Source organism: Fringilla coelebs, assembly GCF_963513975.1.
Source record: "Fringilla coelebs genome assembly, chromosome: 21".
NCBI lineage: Eukaryota > Metazoa > Chordata > Aves > Passeriformes > Fringillidae > Fringilla > Fringilla coelebs.
The window spans coordinates 3,313,570-3,340,811 of NC_140047.1; the positions used below are offsets into that span (position 1 = coordinate 3,313,570).

Consider the following 27,242-nt stretch of genomic DNA (forward strand, 5'->3'; position numbering starts at 1 on the left):
CTCCTTTCCCTGTGTGTGCAGATTCAGCCTCTCCTTTCTGTGCAAAGCAGTTACAAATCCTGCTCCAGGGCACTCATTGCTTTAATGAGTTTGGTGCCTTCAGTTTTCTCCTCAGTTTGGGTTCCTCAGCTTGGTCTTGGCAGAGCTTGTGCTCAGAATCCAGGAGGTGCTGGGGATGGGCAGACATCCATCCTGGCAGGTCCATTTGGGGGATTTTAGCTGGAAGAAGGGCATGGGAGGATGAGTTGCTGGCTCAGGGGAGGTGCTGAGGGCTGGGACAGCAAAGTCCAGGATATTCCAGGATTCATCATCCCTCGTGGAAGAGGGGATAGGTTGCCATGGGCAGGGTGGGATAACAGTGATGGGCACTGACTGGGTGTCCCACTGCCATGAAACTGCAGCTGAGTTAAAGGAAAGGAGGGAGATGTGTCCCTCAAAACCTGCTCATTCCATCTGAGCAACTCCAAGCGGGTTTGGGGATCTTCCAGGCTAAAATGCTCTTTTTATTTTGTTTTCCCTGAAGAAAGGCCAGGTCTGAGATAAAATCCAAATCCTGGCTCTATCCCAGCCAGTAACTTTTGTCACCTGCAAACCCCAGGTGTCAGCTTTGTCCCTCCAGCTCTTGGCAAAGCCGTGGCATTGATGGTGCTTGGCAGCCTCCAGCCTCCCTCCTCTCTGCCCCCTCCATTTCTCTCCCTCCCACAGCCTGACCTTCCTCCTTTGCTCTGCATCCTGCACATCCCCAGGAGCTGTGCTCCAGGAGAAGGATGTGTCTTGCCAAGTCCCTCTGGGATGGATCCTGCTTGATCCCATTGATTCATTCCCCACCTTCCTTTGATCCAATCCCCCTGGAGCCTCTTCCCTTTCACAGTGTTTGCATCTGGCTGAGCCTTTCCTTCTTTCCTTTTCCTTCCCCTTCCCCAGCTCTGGGGGAATGTGACAAGGGAAGGCCCACCATAAATCCATCACTTTTCCACGAGCTGAAGGAGTTCCCTCTCCTGCCAAAAGTGTGATGTGCTGGAGGCTGCTGTGACAAGCAGTAAATATCACAGTGCCATCAGTCATGGAGCTGTCACAGCTGAAAGGTGAGTGGGATTCCCTGAGCCAGGAGAAAAGGAGTGGCAGTGGTGGCTGGGGACTCCTCAGGAGGGTCCTGCTGTCCCCACCTCTCCTTGTGGCTCTCAAGGTGAGCTGGAAGTGCCCAACTGTCTCCATCCCAAACTCTCAGACCTCAAACCCCACCCCAATGGGAAGGGGTGATGAGACAATGTAGGGTGACAGGTTTTCCCTCCAGGTTTGCAGGATGGTCACACAGAAATCCACGTTTTTCCCTACTGAGAAATAGTGGAGGAATCATCCTCATTCCAAAAATTTTTGGTTTAGAAAGTAGAGATTCCCCCCTGGGAGGTTTCAGCCTGATTTTAAGTGGAAATGCTGCTTTCAGGCTGCTTTACAATATTGCTGCAGTTAAAAGCAACCAAATAAAAATAAAATCTGAAGTCATATTTGAACTTAAAGTGAAACCAAAATGTTTTGTTATTTCCCACTGGAAAGCTGAAATTGATGTTTCCCTGAAAACAAACATTTTTGGTGGGGGAAAAAAAAGGCTTTCTCCAGCTTTCTTTGAGTGCTTTTTCTAAGAACAAGCAACACTCCTTGGTTTGCTGGAATTATTGCCACAGACATGTCCCTTACCAGAGTGACCTGGAAGGTGTTCCTGTCCTTGGGAAGGGGTTGGAATGAGATGAGCTTTAAGATCCTTTCCAACCCACAGCAATCTATGAAAGAGAGGAAATGTAGATGGGATATTGGGAATTGGGAATTGTTCCCTGGCAGGGTGGGCAGGCCCTGGCACAGGGTGCCCAGAGCAGCTGGGGCTGCCCCTGGATCCCTGGCAGTGCCCAAGGCCAGGCTGGACAGGGCTGGGAGCACCTGGGACAGTGGGAGGTGTCCCTGCCATGGAATGAACTGGACTTTAATGTTCCTTCCAACCCAAACCCTTCTGGAATTTTTCCTTTTGCATGTTGCCAGGGCAGCTCTTCATGCTGGAATGCAGGCTGCAGAGTTCTGTCCCTGCCTGCTGCTCCCCTCACAGCCTGGGCAGGATGGCAGCATCCCCGTGCTGGCACTGCACGCTGCAGTGGGGTCTGGCCTGAGCTCTGAGCTGCTCCAGGGAATCTGGGCAAAACAATCAGACAGGCACAAAGCAGAATGAATTGCAAAGGCCCCCCAACAAGCTGGAGGGGAAGAGTTGAATTTTTGTAGGACATGACTGGTTTTAGGTGCTGGTGTCTCCCCAGCCCTGCCTCCTCATCCCAGCCCCTTGCCCTGCAGCTGGATGCAGGAATTACCAGTTGTGCAATCTGATCTTCCTTCCACCTGCACTGAAATCTTTCTTCTGCTTTCCAAGGCAGCAGTTCAGGGAGACCCTGTGCCCACAGAAACTCCTCTCCAATTCCTCCTTTGTCGGGGTCTCTGGTGTTGAGATGGCCCCGAGGTGTTAGAAAATCTCTTTTTTCCAGCCCTGAGACTGAAGAAGAAGTCAGGATGTGTTGGTTCTGCTTTTCAAGGTTGTTTATTTTTCCTTATCTATAACATTCCTTCTCTGACCTGCTGAGGTGTGTCTGGCAGGTTGGGTTGAGGCACACTGACCACCCTCAGGGCAGTGTTATCTTTTTATACTAAGAACTACATGTATTTAATTTACAATAATTTTCCAATACCTATCACTTATGTCAGACAGTCTGTCTCTAATCTAAACCAATCCAGCAGTGTCACCATCACAGCAGAAGATGGAGGACAAGAACAAGAAAGACAGGACATGCCCAGATTCCTCCATCTTGCCTCTTGAACCCCCATTCTAAAAACCCCAAAATTCTACTTTTTCACCCTGTGACAAATTCACTGTCATTCTATTCGAATCCTTGTGGCTTGTAACTCTTCACACAAAGTTGGTGATTGTTTCCATGGGCTAAAATCAAAGGCACAAGTGTTTGTGACTCCATGCCAAGGTCTCTGAGCCCTCTGCTAGGGTCTTAAGTCCTGCAGGGCAGCCAGAGGAATATCCTGGCTTCCAACAGGGATTTACCCCACACAGCATTCCCAAGAATTTCCAAGCTAAATCTCCCCCGATGGACAGGGGGGGACAAAGCCCGGTGCCCCCTGGCAGGCGCAGGGCACAGCCGGGGCTGCTCCATCCTCCCGCCGCTGTTTCCAGGGCTACGGGCGGAGGGAAGGCGATGACTCTGCAAATGTCAGAATCGCTTACTCTGGAAAGCACGCTGAGTCCTCCCGCACCTTCCCGGCTCGGAGCTTAGCGCTGTCTAGACGATGGGCTGCTCCTGCAAAGCCCAATTATCATAATGGCGAGCGGCTGGAAAAGCGCTCCCGGCTCCTTCCCTGCATCCCCAGGGATGCTCCTCTGGGGCAGTTTTGTGCCCTGAGAGCAGAGGCAGCTGGGTTTGTGGAGAGGGACTGATGGGCACAGGCTGGAGCTGGGCGCTCCCACCCACCTGAGATTTAAACCCAGTCAACCACGAAGTTTCTCCTCCCTGAAAATCCTAGTTTAAGCAAGACCAGTGTATTTTAGAGTGGAAAACACAGTGTATTTTAATAGTATTTCAATTTTAGAGTGGAAAATGCAGTGTATTTGAATAGTATTTTAATTTTAGAGTGGAAAATGCAGTGCATTTGAATAGTATTTTAATTTTTAGAGTGGAAAATGCAGTGTGTTTTAGAGAGGAAACAGCAGCTTGGAGTGGAACAGTGACTTGTCTCACAGACGATTAAACTGAGATTTAAACCCAGTCAAACATGAAGCATCTCCTCCCTAAAAAACCCAGTTTAGAGTGCAAAATGCAGTGTATTTTAATAGTATTTTAATTTTAGAGTAGAAAATGCAGTGTATTTTAATAATATGTTAATTTTAGAGTGGAAAAGGCAGTGTATTTTAATTTTAGTGTGGAAAATGCAGTGCATTTGAATATTATTTTAATTTTAGAGTGAAAATGCAGTGTATTTTAGAGAGGAAACAGCAGCACGGAGTGGAACAGTGACTTGTCTCACAGATGATTAAACTGAGATTCAAACCCCATCAAACACAAAGTGTCTCCTCCCTAAAAATCCCAGTTTAAGCAAGACCACTGTAATTTAGAATGGAAAATGCAGTGTATTTTAAATAGTATTTTAATTTTAGAGTGCAAAATGCAGTGTATTTGAATAGTATTTTAATTTTAGAGTGAAAATGCAGTGTATTTTAGAGAGGAAACAGCAGCACGGAGTGGAACAGTGACTCTCACAGACAATTAAACTCATCAGGTCTTACAGCCCTCCTTGCTGAACCCAGCCTGCCCATTTAGGACCCCAGGGACTGCCAGCACTACTCCGGGTTTCTTTTCCCTGCCTGTGCTCTCCTCTGTTGGCTGTAGAGCTCAGCCTGGGCTGATTTAGCTCTGAACACAACACTTAACTCGGCTGCAGAAGAGCTGGGGGGGTTTTCTGGACCATTTCACAGCAATGGGCTGCATCAACAGCGAGCATCTGATGCTGTTGGCCAGCATCCCAAAGCCCTCAGTGCGATGTTCTCCTCGTCACAAAGCTCTGTGGGCCACGGGCTGCTCCTCTCCTGCAGCTGCCTGAGAAATCCCCCACAGATCTCTCTCTCCTGCTCCATAAATTCAGGTTTAAATTTGTGATGAGAGGAGAAGCGGCTGCAGCACATCAGCAGCAGCCCCACACCCGGGGTTATCCCTGCTGTGTTCCTATTTCAGGAGGCTGCAGCACCTGGAAAAACCTCTCTGCCTGGCTTTGAAACCTTGGAAAACTGCAGCTTCCATCTCTGCCCCATGGGACTGCTCTGGAGATTTGGAAAACACAAACATTTGCTGCTGTGCTGGGAGCTGGGATGGCAGATTTCTGCCCACAGCATGGATTTTTTTAAGGGCTGGAATGTACAGCCCAGAAATGGGGAGTTTATGATGAAAATGCTGCCAGACTTTTATCTGCAGCAATTCCAGGCTTGGTAACAGCCCAGTGGAGAGCAGGAGCCTCTGTTATTTGAACAGCCAATTAATTGAAGCACATTCCCCTCTCCTGCTATAAAGATGTCACTTCCCTGTGCCAGTAGCATTGCTCTGGCCCCTGAGGTGCCACCTGCCCATTGCATTGTCCCTTTCATTTGCTGGAGCAGGAGCTCAGGGAGCTTTGGAGCCCCTTCCCTGGAGGTATCCAAACCCCATCCGGACACAGTCCTGGGTGACAGCTCCAGGAACCCTGCTGGGCAGGAGGTCGGACTGGATTATGGAATGTTACAGGTTGGAAAGGACCTTAAAACTCATCCAGTGCCACCCCTGCCCTGGCAGGGACACCTCCCACTGTCCCAGGCTGCTCCCAGCCCTGTCCAGCCTGGCCTTGGGCACTGCCAGGGATCCAGGGGCAGCCCCAGCTGCTCTGGGCACCCTGTGCCAGGGCCTGCCCACCCTGCCAGGGAACGATTCTTTCCTAATCTCTCTCTGTTTCCCCTCTTTCTGATTTTGTTTGAGGACCTCCAGTGGTCCCTTCCAGCTTGAGGCACTTTGTCATTCCATGGTTGCTGCCCAGGGAGTGTCTGTGAGCCTCTGCTGGCTTTGGGAAGGGGATGATGCTGCTGTGCTGGGGAAGAAGGGAAGGGGAAGGTGGAGAAAAATGGGGTGGAAAAGGAGGAAAGCAGGAGAGGCAAAGCAGTGCCCAGGGGGAGGGTGACCATGGGTGTGGGCAGCGTTGGTGATGAGGGGATCCTTGGGGTCATTGCAGGTGGCCTTGGGGCACACAGAAGCTGTGCTGGGATCTCTGGATATCTGGGTTCTGGCTCATGTTCACCTGGGTGCATTGAGTTCTTTAGGTTCCCTTGATTTCCTGGATTTCTCCTCCCGTTCTCTTTATCCAAAGGCTTTTGTGGTTTTGGAATCCTGTGCAAAGTAGTGGAGCATTACTGCTGCCCTACAGATGTTTTGTCATGTCCCAAAGGTTATAAATTCACCCCAACACCCTCCTCTTGCTGCACATCTGGCAGCCTGGGCCTGTAGGCATAGCTGGATCCCTCTTTCCCCAGCTTTGCCAGTGGGGAGTGGTGTGATGGCTCTGTTTGGCTGTGGGAGCTCCACTCCACTCCAAACAGGCGCTAACAAAGGTTAAAAATACCAAAATAAAATTTGTTTGAGCTGTTGAATTGGTACAGGCTCTGCTTGAGTAGGGATGGGGAGAGAATTCACCTCATCACCCATCTGGAGCATGGTGGGGTGGTGCAGGAGCAGGAGTTGGACAGGATGATGCTTGTGCCCTCCTGGCAGCTCAGGATATTCTGGGATTTTCTGATCCTATGAACTCCCCAGCCACAGAGCAGCTGTGGCTGCCTGTGGCATTCACATTCTCTGATAAAATCCCTTCACCCAGGATTCTTCTCCTGGGAAGCTGAGGAGCCTCAGAGAAAAGGAAAACAATTCTTCTCTCATTTGCTTCTCCTGTGCTGTGCTCATGTGGAATGTGTTTGGAGATTGTTCACCCACAGGTGATTGTTCCATTGCATTCTGCTGGGAGTTGTTTTCACTCTTTGGCCAACCAGGGCCAAGCTGTGTCAGGGCTCTGGAGAGAGTCACGAGTTTCCATTATTATCTTTTTAGCCTTCTGTAAGTATCCTTTCTGCATTCCTCAGTATAGTATAGTATTCTTTAATATAATATAGTATTATAAAGTAATAAATTAGCCTTCTGAGCACATTCAGATTCATCATTGGGGCATTCCCTGCAAATACAATAGCTGCCCCTGGATCCCTGGCAGTGCCCAAGGCCAGGCTTGGAGCAGCCTGGGACAGTGCAAGGTGTCCCTGCCATGGCAGGGGTGGCACTGGATGAGTTTTAAGGTCCCTTCCAACCTTGCAGGCTGTGGTTCTTGCAGCTGAGCGCAGCCAGAAGAGACTTTTAAATTAAAGAACGAAATTTTCTGGGCTGCTGATCCCCAGCAGGGCCTGTGGGGGTGTGAAGGATCTCAGGTGGTGGTGGCAGACCCAGCTCCTGGAGGCAGCACCCACCTAGAACTGCCCTGACCTCAGCTGCAGAACTCGACTTTTATCTACAAAAACAGGGAAAAAAAAGGGATTTCTTTGCCACATTCATGAAATACTGCTCCCCAAGCACCCAGCATGGGAGCTGTCATGGCTAAATTATCCTAAAAAACAGAAGGGGGGGAGTTACAATTTCTGGTTTTGATGCTGAAGGAATAAATTCTGACTTTTCCCTGCCCATAGCCCAGCTTGCAACAGGTTTAAAGCACAGTACAGATGGCTATGAAATTATTGCCAACAGCTACTCATTATATTAGATAAAGCCCTGGGTTTATTTAGGAGAAGCAGATGGAGGGAATACACAATATTTTAGATGTCTTGGCAAACTGTGTTTTCCTTAGAACAACACTGCATGTTTGGTGTGAGAGTTCTGGCCAAAAATAAAACAACAAAACAGGGAAAGAGGAATAATTATATCCCTTGAGGGGCAATAAGGTGTGTATTAAAAAAAGAAATATTACACTGCAAGTCAGATTAGGAGATCTGAAGCCTTATTTTAATCCTTGTGGCAAGAGGAGAATTTCTGATTTTACTTGAAAATTTGTATTTTTGTGGCTTGTGGAGAAAGCTTGAAAACCTGACCCCAGCTGCCTCCAAGAGCTGAGGGATCACAAGACAAAGAGAGAGTTTAAATGTCACTTTTTGAAGGATTTCCTGAGTTTTAGTCCAGCCTTGTTGATATAGGTGCTGCCTGTCTGTGTGGGCACTGGCACCCTGGGATGGCTGAGCGAGGGGCAGGTGGAAAAACGCTGGGATTTGGGATCTCTGGGGCAGCAGACTGGGACAGGAGGTGTTGGAGCAATACCAAATCTGGTGTTTGAGGAATATCAAACCTGTGCCTGCTCTGGGCATTCATTGGAAAAGGCTCCCCAGAGACCTCTCCCCGTGGAGACAAAGGGTCCTGTGGCTCAGAAGCAGCTCCCTCCCCAGGACAAACACGTGGAGAGGTGCCTGGTGCCATCCCAGGCTTTGCTTTCTCCAGGAGCTGCTCTGTTAGAGGAGTTTCCTTTGGGGACCCTGCCAGGAATGGGTGGAGTGCACCTCTCTTCTCTTGTTGAACCCCCCTCCAGCTCCCCTCCCTGCCCCCAGCTGTCCTGGGAAGGCCCAGGGGGCAGCTGGAGGGAGGTGGTGGTGATGCCCTCAGGGTGGTTCCTCAGAGCCCCTGAGGAGCAGTTGGAGCCATTCAACCTCCACAGAGGGACAGCCACCAACCCTGGTCCTTGCCCCGGCCCCTCTGGAGCCTGGTGTTGGTTTTTATCCAGGGTTTGAGTCATCCCTGGAGGTCCCATGCCCTTCCCTGGGTGCCCTATAGTCCTCCCTGGGTGTCCCACGTCCCTCCCTGGGTGTCCCATGTCACTCCTTGGGTGTCCTACAGCATTCCTGGGGTATCCCACATCTCCGGGGTGTCCCACATCCCTCCCTGGGTATCCCACATCACTCCCTGGGTCTGTCCCACGTCCCACCTTGGGTGTCCCATGTCCCTCCTTGGGTGTTCCACATCCCTCCTTGGATGTCACACACCTCCTGGGTATCCCATGTCCTGCTTTGGGTGTCCCATGTCCCTCCTTGGGTGTCCCATGTCACTCCTTGGGTATCCCACATCTCCTGGGTGTCCCATGTCACTCCCTGGATGTCCCATGTCCCTCCTTGTCTGTCCCACATCCCTCCCTGGGTGTTCCATGTTCCTCCCTGGATGTCCCACGTCATTGCTTGGGTGTCCCACTTCCCTTCTTGGATGTCCCACATCCCTTCTTGGATGTCCCACATCTCCTGGGTGTCCCATGTGTCCCCACAGGCCCGTGCAGGCTGAGCACCTTGAGTGCAGGCAGGAGCAGAGGTGCTGGGGTGCTGATGGCACCAGGGACCCCTGGTTTGCTGATATTTTGTGATATTGCAGGAAAACAAGGCCAGGAACGTTTGACATCCTACTGAAGTTCTCCACCTCGGCTGAATCCTGGTGGGTTTGGGGCTCTCACTGGTGAAGGGCACAGCTGTGCCCTGATGATCCATTTTGGCCACTCCTCCTCTCTGGCTGTGCTCTGAAGGTGGGGAGAGAGCAGCAAACTGGGCAAATGTGGCAGCAGGAATCACCTCTCTGACCACCCTCTGCTTTACCATTTATTTTATGGATGTTTTTGGCCCTCTGCACAAGTGAGAGGCTGTGAGAAGATCAGAGAAAAGAAAGAGAAACAATTCTTGTCTTAACCTGCTGCCCCTATTGTTGTGCACATGTGGAATGTGTTATGGAGATTTGTTTACCAAAAGGTGGTTTCTTAATTGGCCACTGGTGATGATGTTTCGATGTTTGGATTGGAGAACCAATCGAGTCCACCTGTATCATAACTGTCTACAAAAGAGCAACAAGTTCCTTAATAAAGATTATTAATCAGCCTTCTGTGAAATACATGGAGTCTATGCTAATTATTACCCGGCCAGGGCTGCTTGCTGTGATGGTGCAGGGGCCCAGAAAAGAGTCAAGGACCACGAGGTGTCCTTTCCCTCCTGGCTGATGTGCCCAGCACTGCCACGGGGTTTTCCTTCCCCTCTCTGGCTGCTGCTCCCCTCCCTCTCCTGGCACCAGGGGGAAGGCTGAGCTCTTCTTCCCAGCCGTTTTGTTTTGCATTTCCAGCACTGATGGGATGTGATGGTGCTGACATTTCCTGCCCGGCTCAGAGGCAGCTCCTCCTGGGGGCTGGCCAGCTCCTCCTGGGGGCTGGCCAGGTGCAGAGGGTGAGGTGGCTGAGCCTCCAAATAACACAGCCCTCGTCACAGCTCCCAGGGCAGCCTGGCAAGGAGCTTCTCCTCCGTGCTCCTGGAGGGAAGGAGGGTTGGGATGTGTTCTGGTGACTCAGAGCTCTCTCCTCCTGCAGTCTGTGCTGCCCTGTTAGCCCACCTGGCAGGCAAATCCATCCCCCATCCACCCACCAGCTGGCCTGTGCCCTTTGCTTTGTGCTTGCAGCTCGTGGAGAGCACAGCCCTGCTCCTCCAGCATTCCTGGCACAGCTCTGAAGGGCAGGGTTTGGTTTGGGTGACGTTTTTCACTCACACAGGGCTCAGGAGTCTGTATTTTTTTGGAAAATGGCAGCATTAAATCAAGGCAAAACTATTTGCAGGCTTGACAAGAATTGCTTCCACTAAAAAGGAAAATGTATTTAAAGCTGGGAATGCTTCATTTTAGAACTTGACAAATGAAACAATCCCCAAATGTTGTTCTGTTGCTCTCTCATTTACATCCCCTAAAGTAAAAATACTTGAAACATTTTGCTGATCCTGAAATTCCCCTTGAAGAATCTTGTCTGCAACTGAGACAAAACCCTTCATGTCTTGACCGTGGGGTGGGCGGCACCAGAACTCTCCAGGAAATGCTTTCTGCTCCCAGCTCCCGCCCTTGGGACCTCTGCAATGACATTCTGGGATGGCCATTCCCAAGGACAGCCAGCAGCACCTCTCCTCTGTGCTGTTACTGGGTGAGGCTCAAGGTGTGACTTACTTTCTGATCCCCAGTGAAGTGCAGGGTGCTTTTAACTCCTCTGTGCGCTGTTTTCCCAGCAGAGCTCCCTGGGATGGTTTTGGCTGTGTGCATTTTCCTGCCAGCTGTCAGTGCTGATTGCAAACGAGCCTCCTTTGCCACTCTGCAGTGCTGCATGTCCCTGTCTCTCCTGCTTAGCAGCAACAAGGACTTTTTGAGCAGCTGCCTCATCATCAGAACATCTTCCTCCATCCTGGGCACAACCCAAGCCCTGCAAATCCTCCTTTGGTGGATTTGAGTGGCCCTCCCTGCCTGGTTGGCTGTAGCAGAGGAGGGGCTGGCTCCAGACACTCTCCCTCCCTGGCTTCTCCCTGGAGCTTGGCTCAGGAATTACACTCCCAAAAGTGAGTTTCAGGTGCTTTGGGGACAAGATTCTGCTCCTGTTTTCCTCTGTCTCCTCCCAGGACTTGGGAGCGTTTCTACCATGCAGAGGAGGAGGAGGGAGTTTGTGTTTTCACATCTGGGCACTGCTGGAGGCTGGTGATGAATTTAATGCTGGCTCAGAAATGCACCTGTTTGGGGTGAGACCAGGGAATCACAGAATCCCAGAACAGCTGGGGTTGGAATGGACTTCTGGAGATCATCCAGGCCGAGCCCCTGCCACGGCAGGGTCACCTGGGACAGGTGACACAGGGATGTGTCCAGGTGGGTTTGGGATGTCTCCAGAGAGAGACACTCCACCTCATCCCTGGGCAGCTGTTCCAGAGCTCTGCCACCCCCAGCAAAAGAATTTCTTCCTCATTTTGATGTGGAACTTGTTGTGTTTTAGTTCATGGCCATTGCTCCTCATCCATTCACTGAACAGAGTCTGGAACCATCCTCTGACACCCCTTGGAGGTATTTTATGGCTTGATGGGATCCCCTCTGTATCTCCTCCTCTGGACAGGCTGGTTGCGCCTCTGAAGCACTTTGCTGCCAAATATTGCTATTTCCTGGTGTATTTTACTTTACCTTCTGTTCCCTTCATGTTAGAGCTAAGGAGAGGTTTATCCCTTGATGGATACAATCCATTTGGGAACAAACACGTTTTTCTGAGTGCAGGGACCAGCCTGATGTGCTCTGCTGGGAGGAAAGGGTGGGGTCTGTCCCTTGTGCTGTCCATGTGGAAGTCAGGAGTAGGATCAGTGTTGCCCTGTTTTGTTAAGTCCTTCTAAGCCGTCTGATGTTTACATTCTTGTAATGAACTTTCTCACTGACTTTATGTAAATAACTGATTGTTTTGCATTCCTTTATGGAGAAGGAGAAATTTGATGGACTGTTGGTTTGTCCAGTGTCATTGGAGAGGTGGCACTGTCACCCTCCAATCCACTGTCACTTTTAGAAATCTATAAATGTTGGAGTCAGAAATTAAACTGCCCTTTTTACCTTGGAGAGTCCAGTGTCCACGTTGTTTTATTTCATGTCCTAGAGCGACAGATCAGATAGAATATGCAGGCTCTGCTGGAATGCTGGTGTTGGTGACCCCAAGGAGAGGAAGAGACCTGCCAAGCTGGACCCTTTGTGTGGCAGGGACACGACAGCTGGAGGGGAGTCACCAGTGCTGAGTGACAGAGCGGAACCTGGCATTGCCATAAATTAAACGCTGCAATTAGCACCTGCCATCGACTTACCAGCTCAGCCTGGGCTCCACTCCGTGCCTTTGGTAGTCAAGATAAAGCTCACAGCTGTGAAATCAAACTTAGTGGAAAAGGGCACCTTTCCAACCGCTCTGATCACCGCGTGTCCCTGCTCGGGGCTGTGGCACTGCCAGCGCTGCCACCGCAGGCCTGGCACCAGCCAGCTGGGCAGAGTGACAGCCACATCCCTGGGCATGGCCACGGGCACGCCTTGGCTGGGTGCCTGTGCTGCCCTCAAGTCCTGGCCAGGGCAATCTGCCAGGCCACATCCCGCAGTGACACCGAGCAGTGTCCCCTTGTGCGTGCAGGTGGCACAAGGCTGACAACGGCAGTGCCCTGCAGTGGTGCCTTGTGCAGGCTGCCCTAGGGCAGAGGCTGGACAGAGCTAAAGAATAAAGCAGGGATTTATTCAAAGGATCTCCTCCATGGATCCACCTTGGGCAGCACCAGAGCCCAGCCAGGGCTGCACCCAAGATGACCCAAAATGGCCCCAAAATGGCCCCAAAATGCCCGGCCGGGCACGGGGTCTCTCCCTGGGATCAGCTCTGCTCCATTTGCACCTTGCAGTTCATTGTCCCATCCCAGCTTTAGCCCCTGCAGTCCCACCCTGCTTGTTTTTCTCTCTCCAGCCCACGGGGTTTGTGCTCCTGGCCTGAGATTTGGCTCATTTGTCCTTGGTGCCCAGCTGGAGCAGGAATTGTTTTGTCTCCCTGCTCTGTGCACAGAGCTCAGCATCCCCTGATGTGAGCCCAGACCCACACACTAAAGCAACACAGAATGTGAAAAATAGAAAAGCTGAAACTTGAGACATCAGCAGCTGAGGGATTCTGAGCAGACAGACCCCCAGGACCCTCCCTGCACCTCCTGCAGCCCTCACTGGGTGCAGCTGGGGGCTTTCTCCCTTGGCCGTGTCCTTCATCCTCTCCAAACCTTTGTGATCCACTGGGAACCTTCAGGGAAACAGGGCTGGGGTGCCCTGGTGGCACAAAGGACCAGAGGTTGTTGCATCTCCATGTGCTGCCTGTCTGCTGTTGATGCTCTGCTGGAATTCAGGCTCAGAATGGTGCAATGTTTCTTCTCCCAAGTCCTTCTCCAGCCTGTGGGTAGCAGAGGAGACATTGGGAAGGACAGAGGTGACAGCCTGCAGGTGACATACAGATGGGGAAACACCTTAAACACCTTAAACTACTCAGCCAATCTTCATGAAGTTAGTTATTTTGGGTTTCCCACTGGATTCCATTCCCAGAGGTCACTGGAGCTTGTTAACCATTGGTGCCCAGTCAGGTTTAGGGAAGGGGGGAGCTCAAAGTCAGGTTTAAGGAATGGGGGTGCTCCAAGTCAAGTTTAGGGAGTGAGGGAGCTCAAAGTCAGGTTTAGGGAAGGGGGTGCTCCAACTCTGCTTTTGGGAATGGGGATGATTTACCAGAGTTTTCTCTCTCTCTGAGGTTTTGGGGTTATTTCTAGGGCTAGAATTAATAAAAATTAGCAAGGTTACATCAAAATACCCACAAGTTATTGCAGTGATTCCTGCTCAGCAGTGGCACCAGCGTTGTCCAGTGGTGAGATCCCATGGGAAGCATTCATGGCTCTCAAACAAGGTAGGGATGATCCTGAGGAAGAGGATTTGCTTTTCCCACTCCAATCCTCAGGATCTGGAGCACTGGGGCTAAACCTGAAGGAATTCCAAGGTATCTTCCTTGCTCAAGGCTTCACTAAGGATGTTCATCCACGTGTCTGGCAGCTGGGGTCTTGCTGAACCAGAACAAATCAATCCTGAGCTCCCAGCCCCTTACAGGAAGGGATTGCTAATTATTTATGGTATCAGAACGTTCAGGGAAGGAGCTTTCCCTTCATTCTTTGCTTTCTTTTATACCCAGAGGAACAAGCTGCTTTCATAATTTATTCCAGGCATTGCTGGAATAAAAGTCATCAAGCATTTATCCCACAGCTGGGCTGTCTCTGGGAAGAGCTGTCAGTCAGGGCTCCTTAGTGGAGGAGGGAGAGACAAAAGCAGCATTTAACCACGTGATGGTGAAATTGGGGAGTGAGTACCTCTGTCCTGAGCCCCCAGGGATGGCAGGGTGGGTGCCCAGGTTCTCCTCAGCAGTACAAGAATAAGAAGGCTTTGGTGTTTGGCCATCACAAAAAAGACAACTTCCACAGAGGAATTGAGTTTTTTGCACTTAAACCCTTGGAACTGCAATCCAAGGCAACATCCCAAACATATCCAATCTCTGTTTCTGTGCAACCCACCGAGCCACAGAAATGGCAGCAGACTGAGCCATTTATCACCTAAAATCTGATTTTTTCTTCTTGTTTTTGCTTTTCCCAACTGATTTCCCCTTCTGGCACCAGGTCCCCACCACCTCTGCTTTGTTCTCAGCTGTTGGCTGTGCAGCCAGGGATGCTCCAGCAGGAGTTTGGGATGTGCCTGTCAGCTGGCTCCTTTGATCTCTCCATTCCTCTTCTTTTTAAGGATGATTTCCCACTCCTCCTGACCTAACTCGCAGCGGCTTTTATGAGCTTTCAGAGGGAAAAAGTAAAACAAAGGTGGCACTTTGGCAAATGCCCCAGATGATGCTAATTAAGGTCTCCCCCTCACTGAGATGTTTTCCCAGGTGCTTTAGGAATCCTGTAAATGAGCTTTGCTTCTGTAGGAGCAAAGGCACCATCCCCACCCTGGCACAGTTCCCCTCCTGAGCTGCTTTTGCTTTGTTGTGCTCCAGCTGCTGCCCCCGGGTCCTTCCTGGCATCCTGAGGGCTCCTGACAGCAATTCTGACACCACAGCAATTTTTTAAAGCCTCAGGGCCCCCTGTGCCCTGGTTCCAGTGCTAGCACAGCCTGGCTGGGGCTGCAGGATGCAGCTCAGTGCTGGATGCCCAGCCTGGGCTTTCCCAGCTCTGCCTCATTCACCTGCTCCTGTGGAATGTGTTTGGAGATTGTTCACCCACAGGTGATTGTTCCATTGCATTCTGCTGGGAGTTGTTTTCACTCTTTGGCCAACCAGGGCCAAGCTGTGTCAGGGCTGTGGAGAGAGTCACCAGTTTTCATTATTATCTTTTTAGTCTTCTGCAAGTATCCTCTCTGTATTCTTTAGTACAGTATGGCTAGTATTCTTTAATATAAGATAGTATAATAAAGTAATAAATTAGCCTTCTGAGAACATGGAGTCAGATTCATCATTCCTGCCTCCCTGAAAATACAATTCTCTCTCCCAGGATTTTTCCTGGGGAAGGCAGTGAGAAGCTCAGAGAAGAAGAGAAAACAATTCTTATCTCTGTTTGCTGCTCCTGTTGTTTGGCACATGTGGAATGTGTTATGGAGATTGTTTACCCAAAGTGATTTGTTAATTGGACACCAGTGAAGGTTGTTTGGATTCCTTGGCCAATTGGGTCAAAACTGTGTTCTCAGACAGTCCTGGGGTTTTCTTTAGTATCTCTTTAGTATAGTTATAGTATTAGTGAATTATAATATAGCTTAATAAATAATTGTTCAACCTTCTAAATCATTGAGTCAGAGCACATTATTTCTGTGTTGGGGGCTCCCAGAAACTGTACATCCTATACATTGCTTATTCCCAGAAACTATCCATCCTATGCAGTTCTTATTCCCAGAAACTATCCATCCATGCTGTCAGGAGCATCACCCAGGGTGGATGTTCAGGATTATCTCCTCCCTGGGTTATTCCCACACTGCACAGGTCCAGAAGTGAGAAATTAAGCTGTGAGGATGGAGGAAGGGAACAGAGGATGAAATCACTGGCCTGGGTGCAGAAGATTGGATTAAAGGCTCTGCATGTGCTGGTTCTTGGTTTAAATTGTCTCTGTTGCTCGTGCTCCAACTGCATCCATGGAGCTGATGTCATGGGAATTTTAAGGTCGTGAAAATGTGGGAACAGGTGTCCTATAGAATAAATACTCAGCTCCTCAGGTCCTGGCTGGCTTCTGCCTCCTGCCATCCAAGATCCCAGCAGGTTTTTTTCCTGATCTCCAGCACCTCCTGCTGCTGGAGTCTGGCCCTTTCCGCCCAGCAATGCTGAGCCTGCTCTTCCCTGGGCCAGGCTCAGGCAGTCACTGAGGTAAGGACAGGGATTTATTCTGGGAGTGCTCCCTGGACTGCCATGGCCACATCCTGCACAGCTCAGACTGCAATTGTGCAGCTGTTTCAGGAAACTCTGCTTTTCTTTGGGTTGGTTTATGGTGGCTGATGGCTGCTGAATGCTCTGCAGCCTGCTGTCAAGAAACTGCAGGAAAGGGGCTCCTGATAGCAAGAAAGTGAGGAAAGGGCATCCTGTTATCAGGAAAGTGAGAAAAAGGGCTCCTGTTATCAAAAATCTCAGGAAAAAGGGCTCCTCTCATCGGGAAAGTGAGGGGAAAGGGCTCCTGTTATCAGGAAACTCAGGAAAAAGGGCACCTGTTTTTAAGAAATTGAGGGGGAAAGGCTGTTGTTATCAAAAAGCTGAGCAAAAAGGGCTCTTGTTAGTGAGAAACTAAGCAGAAAGGGCTCCCGATGTCAAGAAACTGAGAAAAAAGGCTTCTGTTAGCATGAAAATGGGAAAAAAGAGCTCCTGGTGTCAATAAAATGGGGGGAAAGGGCTAATGTTACCAAGAAGCTGAGCAAAAAGGGCTCTTGTTAGAGAAAAACTAAGCCTTAAAGGCTCCTGGTGTCAAGCAATTGAGGAAAAGGGGCTCTTGTTAGCAAGAAAATGGGGAAAAAGAGCTCCTGGTGTCAAGAAAATGAGAAAAAAGGGCTCCTGTTATCAGGAAACTGAGGGAAGAGGGCTACATTCTCATGGTCACTGGGAGGGGTGCAGAGGAATGAGGCTGGTGGGAGGCTTTGGGCTTGGCTTTTGTTAGAATCAGAGTTGTTTAGGCTGGAAAAGCCATCCCCAGGATCATGAAACCCCACCTTTAGATGAGCACAGGCCCAAATAAAGGAGGTTTTTGCTGGAGCATCCCAGAAGTGCTGCAGGAATTGGTGAAGGTGGCTGTGCTGTGGGGCAGAGCTGGCTTTGTGACTTCTCATCATTGTCACTTGTGGACATTGGGACAATATTTTTTCCCTTGCTGTGCCCTAAACCAGGGAATCCAGTTCATTTTCTGTGCAGAGCATCACACTTTTAAAGCCCCTTCTGCTTTGGGGCTGGATTTCATGGTGTGTCAGACCCACACCCTCCTCTCTGCATATTCTCCTCCAAGAGGATGCTCTGAGCAAAAATTAGTTTGCACACAGAGAAGAAACTCTGAGCAGAAACTGCTTCAGGTGTTGGAAAACAGCAGACAGCAAACTGAGGGATTTGTGGATTTATTATTGGAAGTTGTGGCAGGTAATTTCCAGCATAACTGAGGGATTCAGCTCCCTCTCCCTGTCTCCTTTTTGAGTTTCCTGGGGCACAGGGTGCAACTCTTTAGTGCCTGATGATGTCCAGTGGCCTCATATTTGGGGATTTTCCTACAGCAGCCCTGGAGTTTGTGGGAATTAATTCCTTTCACTGAACACAATCCACAATGTGATCACAGAGTTTAAAGCATCCCCAATATTTGCCACCACACTTAGCCATGCTTTGGAAAGAGGAATTTGCATTTAATCTGGATTTTTTGTTTAAAGCAGCTCCAATATTTGCTGGTTTTACACCATGTGGGATTCACATTCTCTGAACCTGAGAGAAGCAGTGAAAAGAATGATCAAAACAATTCTTATCTCAATTGCTTCTCTCACTGCTTCTCTCAGGTTCAGAGAATGTGAATTCCACAACACCACACTGAGCCATGCTTTGGAAAGAGAAATTTGCATTTAATCTGGATTTTTTTTTTTTAAGCAGCTCCAATATTTGCTGGTTCTACTCCACACTCAGCCATGCTTTGGGAAGAGGAATTTGAATTTAATCTGGAATTTTTTTTTAAGCAGCTCCAATATTTGCTGGTTTTGCACCACACTTAACCATGCTTTGGGAAGAGGAATTTGAATTTAATCTGGATTGTTTTTCCTGTTTCCCTGCAGGATTCTGGCCACTGCTGGGACTGATTTTGACCTGCGGACCCTGCGAGCTGTGCGGGTGCTGCGGCCCCTGAAACTCGTGTCAGGAATCCCAAGTGAGTGCTGTGCCCACCTCGTGTCCCAGCCCAAGGGCTCTGTAGGTTTGGGGTGTTACTGCTTTTCTCAGCAATATTTTCTCCTCCTGCCACTTTGGGGTTGGTGGCTCCTGCCCTCAGCAGGGTCTGGTTGTTTCTCATCCCATTTTGTGCTGATTTCAGCTCTGTGCTCCCAAATCTGCAGGTGGTGGGGATTTGTCCCAGGATCCTTTTGTCTCTGGGGGTGAAGGAATTCTCTGGAAGAGCAGACCTGAGAGCTGAATTTTGAAGGTTTCAGGCTTTTCAGCTTGGATGGTTTTGATCAGCTGAGCATCCTGTGCTGGGCATTTGATCCTTTTAGTAAGGGGGAGATGTGGTCACCATTTGTGGTACTTTTGGGGTCCCCTGGATGGAGGAGGAATTGAGAATCTGACTCCATGTTCTTAGAAGGCTAATTTATCATTTTATGTTACTATATTATATAAAAGAATACTATACTAAACCATACTAAAGAATAGAGGAAGGATACTTACAGAAGGCTTAACAAGATAATAATTAAAAATTCGTGACTCTCTCCAGAGTCCTGACACAGCTTGACTGTGATTGGTCACTAAGTAAAAACAATTCACATGTTGGATAAACAATCTCCAACCACATTCCAAAGCAGCAAAACACAAGAGAAGCAAACAAGATAATATTGTTTTCCTTTTTCTCTGAGGGTTCTCAGCTTCCCAGGAGTAGAAATCCTAGCGAAGGGATTTCTCCAGAAAATATGACAGTGACAGCGAGAAAATAAAGGGAAAGAGCAGGTGGGATCTGGCCTTGCCTACTCGATTTATGAAGTTTATGTGTGAAACTGAGGGGTCTGAATGCTGAGTGAGGAGCTGCATCATGCCCTGAAACCATCCCAGTGCCCACACTGTGGCTTTCTGCCTTTTTCTTTCAGTCACAGCTGCTCTGCCCCCAGCAGGGATCACTTCCAGGAACTCTTTCATTCCTGGATGTAGAATAGAGAAAAAGGAGCTGCAGCACTGTGGGATGCTCTGGTGTTCTCTGGATTCACCTGGGGGCAAGACAGCACCAACAATTCCTGAAATCAGGTTCCATTCATGGGCAGGGCTTCAATCTGAATTCCCAGCCAGGACAGATCCTTGGAAAGGTGGCTTTTGTTAGCAGAGTCTCTAACAAGAAGATTCTGCTGGCTTATTTTCCCTGGACCTTTTGCCTGTGCAAGGTGTGGCAATGTTGCCACAGAAGTGAGGTGGCCCCTCAGAGCTGTCCCTGTCCTGTTGTGTTCCCCCTGGGGATGTGTCCTGGACCAGCACAACACCTCCCCACAATAATTGCTCTCAGGTTTTTAGTGATGTGGTGAAAGCTGAATATTTCATAGGTTTTTTCCCTGTAATAAATGCATAACCTTAATGTGCAACCACCCACAAACATGGGATATCCTTCTCTTTTATCCCCTCGGTGTTTTTTTTGTCAAAGAGACCTTGCTGCTTTTTTAAATGTCTGTGCCCATCTCCCTCTCACTGGTGCTGTACAAGGTGGCAAGACAAGGATGATCCTTCACCCCGCAGCGCTCAGGATGGGCCACCAGGGCAGCTGCAGGGTTTTGTGTGCATCTGCAGGGCGTTTTCAGCCCCCTCCATCTCCAGCCTCGCTCTCCTTATCTCCCTGCCTTTAACTGAAGCGAGTGTCAGGGCTGGTGACAAAGCTGTGGGTGGGCAGCCCTGGGTGTTTCTGCAGAGCAGGGTGTGACAGGGACAGCAGTGTCCCTTCTGCTCTGGGCTGGGGCAAGAGGAGCTCCTGAGCAGTCCCCCTCCCTGGCACAGGGATCACATCCACCCACAGGGCTTTGCTTCTCTCCTCCACTTTCAGACTCAGTGACAAGATCAGCTGCTGGGACATTCTCTGTGCCCTCACTCTGAGCTCCTCAGGACAGGTTTCCACTGCAGTCCAGCTGCTGCCTGATCTCTCCAAGCACCTCCATAATCCTCTGTCCAGGGAAACGCTTCAGCCTCGTGTCTATAGACACAAATTGGAATTTATTTTGGCAAATATCTGCAGGAGACCCTGGTGCAGCTAAATAATTGTATTAGCCAAAGTTTAATCTCCTGCTATGGTCTCACTTCCATTTCAGTGCAGTCAGATAATAACAGTAATAACAATTTAGCACCAATTTCTTAATTACCACCGAGTCCAGCCACTGTGTGAATTTGGTGGGATAAAGCTGACACTTCTAGCATGTCTGGAAGCTTCCATGTTTCAACACTTCCAGCTGTCCAAAGCTGATATGTACAGCATGTGGAGAAGAGGGAATAAATTTTTGTACCCCCTGCTCTACGCCAGACTTGGCCCTCAGGTGTCCTGGGTAGAGTTCAAAGCTGCACCACAATTGCCCCAAGGACATGGCTCAGCTCCAGGCTGGAGTCTCAGGACTCTAGCAGCTTCAGGAAAAACCCTGTGAGTGCCTCTGAAGGTTAACAAAGCGCTGGATCTGTCACCTGAAGAAAAGACACCACAAAAGGAGAACCCCCAGCTGTCTCTCCTGCTCTCATGGCAGGAAATCATTTTATAGAACCCTGGGAAAAGCAGCATTGCTCGGTATTGCCAATCCTCAGCTGGACAGCCCCTCTCTCCCACCTTCTCTCCACTCCCAAGGCCCCATTTGCCTTCCCTCCCTGAGGTGTTTTTGTGTCCCCACAGGCCTGCAGGTTGTCCTCAAGTCCATCATGAAGGCCATGGTGCCCTTGCTGCAGATTGGGCTGCTCCTCTTCTTCGCCATCGTGATGTTTGCCATCATTGGGCTGGAGTTTTACATGGGCAAGTTCCACAAAACCTGCTTTTCCAACGAGACAGGTGAGCTCTGCCCTTTGTACCTTCCCCTCCTGCTTCTGTGCTGGTTTTCCTTTTGCCTCATTCCCTGCATTCTCTCCCTCTTTACCCACATATCCTGAGAATTACACAGAATTTTGTGCCCACCCTACACGGTCTGGGACAGATTCTCCTCTCTCTGATGCCTCAGTGCTGCTCCCAGTCTGCCCAAGATTAATATCAAAGTCCTTAGGGCCTCCTGTCCCTAAAGAATTTTCTCATAGCAGAAGCACAGAACCAAATTCCTGTTGTTTCTTGTTAATTAATGGTGTCTGTCTAAATTTCCTTGGGTTTTGCTTCATGCACATTGAGTTTCCTGGGGAGCTTTCTGGGGAAATTTGGTGTGGAACAGTAAAAGACTGAAAAGTCTGGGAGTAACCAAAAAATAAAAGGGTGATAGATGGGAGGCAAGGAGTCCTTTGATGGAGAAAGGATAAAAATGACCTTCAGAGAAGGGAAATTGGGCACTGAAGAGTAAATGATGTCTGCCTTGGAATGAGTGATAGATCCCAGAGATTCTTGGCTGGGAACAGCTGTGTCAAATCATGGAATGCTTTGAGCTGGGAGGGACCTTAAAGATCATCTTGTTCCACCTCATTCCTTTACAGCAGTGTTAATATATGTTTATTATCTGATAACACACATTAAAATGTTGTTCTTGTCTCCAAGCCATTGCATTTTAAGGTGCAATCGACTTTCTTTAAAACACAGCCTTGTATTTTCAGTCATTATCACTAATAGGTCTTAATATTGATTTATTTCCACGCAATGCAATGGTGATAAAAGAACAGCCCTGCCAAATCTCTGGGCATCCCTCACGGTGCTTTCTGATAGGAGCAGTTTAATACACTCAGTGTGCACAGAGATTTACAAAGGGAATTTTTGCTCATGTTCCTGTGGAATGCTGGAATAACATAAAGCAGGTTGTGAAGGAGAGTTGGGAGTTGTGCCTTGTGAGAAAATCCTGGCAATTGCTGGAGGAAGGGAAGTTTTGGGCTGGATTTGTAGGAGGGAGAAGTCCCTCTGTGGGTGGTGTGGCCCCTGCCAGGAGCTGTGGCAGTGGGACAGGGACAGCAGTGACAGGATGGGGGTGGATGGAGCAGCAGAGTCCGTGCTGAGGTGGAGGGGAGGGAGAATCCTGAGCAGGTTGGGGTTTGCCAGGAGCATTTTCGGGTCTGTTAGACTGCAAACAAGGCAGGGGATGTTTGTGCATCCCTTGTGAGCAGGAGGCAGCTGCAGGCAAAGCCCGAGGCTCTCCCTCACGGCTGACACCTGATGAGGGAGGATTTTCACGAGGGAGGATTTCCTTCCCTCCCCAGAGCAGAGCAAAAGGCCAACATCACCCCCAGAGCTGTGTGTGCTCCCTGAGCGCCATCAGTGGGGACCAAGAGAGTCTGGGCCAGGTTTGGGGACCCAGGACAGGTTTCTGTCATGGCTGATGTCATGTGCAAGCTCCTCTTGCTGGCTGGGCGCATTCCAGCTGGAATTGGGAGCATGGCTGCAGCTCTGCTGCCTGAGCTGCATTTCTGCAGCTGCTGGCTCGTTGTGAGCTGTGGCTTGTCGTAGTTGAGTCCCAATACAGAGCAGCACTCCATTTTCAGAAGGCTCCAAACTGTTTTTATTCTAGCCTGCATGCTTTTTATACATCCTTACAAACTCATCAGTTTGCACTTTACTCATTGGTCAGGAAAGACAATCAAAGTGCTCATTGGAACAGGCACTTGCAGCTTTCTCTTATTTCTCCTTTCTTTCTTGGTTTCTGTGTCAACAGCCTTGGTAGAAATTTCTTTCAGAGGTGAACATGGCTCTTATCAAACTTCTCTCTGTAATACCTCTTGCACAGTGGCTCAGCCCCAAAGCCCCTCAGCAGGCAGGGGAAGGGGCTCTGGGGCAGCTGAGCTGGCTCTGGGTGAGCCCTGAGCATCCCTTCCAGCTGCCAGGCAGGAAATGGTGTTTCTGGAAAGGAGAGGGGGGTGAGGTTTCCTGGCACTGCATCCCCTGGGAGCAGAGCAGCAGAGCAACCCACAAAGCTTTTGAAAACCTAAGTGCTCCTCATCTCCACAGAGGTGCATTAAAGAGCCTGGGCAGAGACCACGGGCTCCAAACCAGCCTGAGGGTGGAAATGTGAACTCATTAAAGGGATGCCTCTGGTAGGGGGTGGAAAATGGGAGGAGGGAAAGCTGCTCGTGCTCCTTTCTGTTCCAAATCCCCAAAGTGAGCCAACCCCTGGGATTTTTCCTGGAATCAGGAGCCAGAGGAGCCAACTGGGCATCATGAGGGGACCAAGCAGAGGTGTCAACAGCAAGTGTTGCTCTGCTGAGCCAATAGCCTGGGTAGGTCAGTGATGAACTGCAGCACAAAGGAGTGCTGGGCACCAAAATATGGCCAAAGGGTTATTCAAGGCCTTTCCCCTTCAGCCTGGCTGTTCTGAGCTGCAAACATGGCATTATTGTACTGAAAAATGGGTAAAACTCAGTGGCAGTTTTGCTCCAGTCCTGTTTCCCTCTCCCTGCACCCTCTGTGCTGACACAGGATTATTTTTAAGCACCTGACCCAGCCCAAATGCCCCAAAGCTGCTCCAGGAGAGAAGGGCACCATATTTATTTCCCATTTTTCCTTGAATTTCACCCTTTCTCTGTCTTCTCCAGCCATAAGGAGTAAGGGCCAGTTCTGGTCACTGTTTTAAAAAGGAAAAAATCCCCCACCCACCCCTTTGTGGTAGATGTGCACTGCATTTTCAGAGAATCCCCTGGCAGCAAAAGGCCAAACCGAGATGAAACTGGATCCTCTTTTAATGCACATCACAAACGGTCAGCAGGAGCCAGCTTTGGCATTTCTCCTCTCACCAAGCCTGTGTGAGAGCCTGTGGTGACCCATCTGGGAGCTGGAGGTTTGCCCTGCACTGAGGTGTTGAGTCAACAGGAAAGTGTCACATATATATTTATATATCTCTACACACACTTCTGTCCTGCTCCACCGTCACAATTTTGCTTTCCTCCTGCAGGCTTTGCTCTGTGGAATGATTATTACTAATTTTTGTTAGTGCTGCTCCTGCTTTTTCCACAGGTGAATCAGATTTTGTGCTGTTTGCTGCTCCATGACCATAACATGTCCTTTTAAAACCCCTTTAATGCTTCCCCAATCCCAGATCTCTAAACAGGGATATTGCTTGGGATATTTGCTTATTGAATTAGTGGGGTTCCCAGGCAAAGGCAGGAATGATGAATTTGACTCCATGTGCTCAGAAGGCCAATTTATTACTTTATGATACCATCTTATATTAAAGAATACTATATTAAACTATACTAAAAAATACAGAAAGGATACTTACTGAATCTTAAAAAGATAATAATGAAAACTCCTGACTCTTTCCAGAGCCCTGACACAGCTTGGCCCTGGTTGACCAAAGAGTGAAACCAACTCCCAGCAGAATGCAATGGAACAATCACCTGTGGGTAAACAGCCTCCAATCTCATTCCAAAGCAGCAAAACACAGGAGAAGCAAATCAGATAATTCTTGTTTTCCTTTTCCTCTGAGGCTTCTCAGCTTCCCAGGAGAAGAATCTTGGGTAAAGGGATTTTTCCAGGGAATATGACTGTGACATTTGCTTCCTCTGAAAACCCAGCACTGGAGTTTTCCAGCCTGCAGCACTTCCCAGCTGAGCCTGGAAGGTGCTGGGATGGTCCTGGCCATTCCTGGTGGTCCTTCCCTGACAGATTTATCCACCTTGGCCTCCTCTGGGTCTGCAGGAAACTCACCAGAGAAGCACCATCCCCCATGGATCCTTACCTTCTGTTTGGAGCAAAAATGTGGAGCTCATGGAGGAGCTGGAGTCCTTCAGTGCTGCCTTGGGGTGACACCAGGGGCCCCTCATGCAGCTGTGCTCCCACATCTGTACCAGGGCAATTCCAGGGCAGTCCACACCCTCAAACTGGCACTAGTGCAGAAGGTGCCCTTTGCTTTAAAGAGCAAATATTTATCACTTTGAGGGTGTTTGAAGTGAGTGATGTTCCCAAAGCCCTGCTTTTACCACACTGTTGGTTTTATTTTTTTTGTGGTGTTGCTTTATTTTGGGTTTTTGGGGGTTTTTTTTGTGGTTTTTTTTTCTTTCCTGCTGCTCTTACACTGTTTCCAGGTCTCTCAGATGTACTGGGCTGTCATGAGCCAGAACTTATTTGAGTTTGGAAGCCTCTTCTGCCAGGTAACAAGTGGCAGAATGAGAAGAAATGGCCTCAAGTCCTCCAGGAGAGGTTTAAACTGGAGATTAGGGGGAATTTCCTCACTGAAGGGGTGGTCAGACATTGGAAGGGGCTGCCCAGAGTGGAGTCCCCATCCCTGGAAGCGCCCAAAACCGTGTGGATGTGGCACCTGGGGACATGGGTTAGTGGTGCTGGGTTGATGGTTGCACTTGGTGATCTTAGAGGTCTTTTCCAACCTGAACAGTTCCACCATGTGAGATGGCAAACTATGAATTTTGGGCACTTCAGGGCACTCTGCTCCACCCCCCATTGACTCATCTCCCACAGCCCAGCAGTGTGGAAATGATTACAGGGGCACAATGACTTTTCCATGTCCATGGCAGCACAAAGAAACCCAAAACGTGGATTTAATCCTCACAGTGGTACCAGGAGGATGCAGCAGCACCAGACAGGAAATTCTCAGGATGGTTTCCAGTCAGGAACTTTTTAGGGTGGTTCCAACAAGCAGGAACATTTTAGGATGGTTCCATCAAGCAGGAACTTTTCAGGACAGTTCCAGGAAGGAACTTTTTAGGATGGTTCCAACAAGCAGGAATTTTTTTAGGATGGTTCCAACAAGAAGGAACTTTTTAGGATGGTTCCAGCAAGAAGGAACATTTTAGGATGGTTCCAGCAAGAAGGAACATTTTAGGATGGTTCCAGCAAGAAGGAACTTTTTAGGATGGTTCCAACAAGCAGGAACTTTTTAGGATGGTTCCAAGCAGGAACTTTTTAGGATGGTTCCCACAAGCTGGAACTCTTCAGGATGGTTCCAGCAAGCAGGAACTTTTTAGGATGGTTCCAACAAGAAGGAACTTTTTAGGATGGTTCCCACAAGCAGGAACTTTTCAGGATGGTTCCAACAAAGAGGAAATTTTTAGGATGGTTCCAAGCAGGCACTTCTCAGGATGGTTTCAATCAGGAACTCCTCAGGACAGTTCCAGCAAGCAGGAGCTCCTCAGGATAGTTCCAATCAGTAACTTCTCTTCCCTCTCTGCAGGTGAGGAGGTGGGGGATTTTCCCTGTGGAGAGGAGCCTCCTGCCAGGCAGTGTGAGAGCGGCACCACGTGCAGGGAGTACTGGCAGGGCCCCAACTACGGCATCACCAACTTTGACAACATCCTCTTCGCCGTGCTCACCGTCTTCCAGTGCATCACCATGGAGGGCTGGACCGACATCCTCTACAACGTGAGTGCTCTGCTGGGGCTGGGGTTGGGTGGGAAAAATTTGTGTGGTTTTCACCTCCTGAACCCCTGCTTTTGAGGAGGATTGTTCCTGTTTTCCTGAGGGTCTGTTTCTGGTTGAGTCTGTGGTGCTTTGAGGGTGCAGAGTTGCTCAGCTATGGGTTGAGTAGGAGCAGGAGGATGTAGCAGCACCAGACAGGAACTTCTCAGGATGGTTTCAGTCAGGAACTTCTCAGGATGGCTCCAATCCAGAACTCTTCAGGATGGTTTCAGTCAGAAACTTCTCAGGATGGTTTCAGTGAGAAAACTGAAACCTGGGTGGTGGCAGTGCAGGAGCTTGTGTCACCCCAAGGTGCTCCTGTGCTCTGCTGGGTGAGTAGAAGCAGGTTCTCACAATGCCCCACAGAAACTCCAAATTGTACAAAATTGGGTGGCAAAAGCAGCAACCCCTTCATATTTTCGGTTTCTTCTCCTGACTGGGTGATCAAACTTGTACACTGAGCTCCAGGACTGGTCTTGTTTAGTCCAGTCCAGCTTTACAAAGCCCTGTCACTCACCTTCACCCCTGGCATGACTCTGTGGGCTGCAGAGAAGATGCACCAGGCTGAATTCCCCTGCCTCCTGCAAGG

At 49.4% G+C, this 27,242-nt stretch overlaps 1 protein-coding gene across 1 annotated transcript in view; it reads left to right on the plus strand.

Annotated features, from left to right (window-relative positions):
- Positions 1-27,242, plus strand: part of CACNA1B (calcium voltage-gated channel subunit alpha1 B) — a gene marked incomplete at its 5' end in the record, with an annotated part of 303,988 nt that overhangs the window by 93,118 nt on the left and 183,628 nt on the right. The window contains 3 exons of the mRNA XM_084219396.1: positions 18,243-18,334; positions 21,023-21,175; positions 26,430-26,617. Of these exons, the coding sequence (XP_084075522.1) occupies positions 18,243-18,334; positions 21,023-21,175; positions 26,430-26,617 (433 nt within the window). The remainder of the gene's footprint in view (positions 1-18,242; positions 18,335-21,022; positions 21,176-26,429; positions 26,618-27,242) is intronic.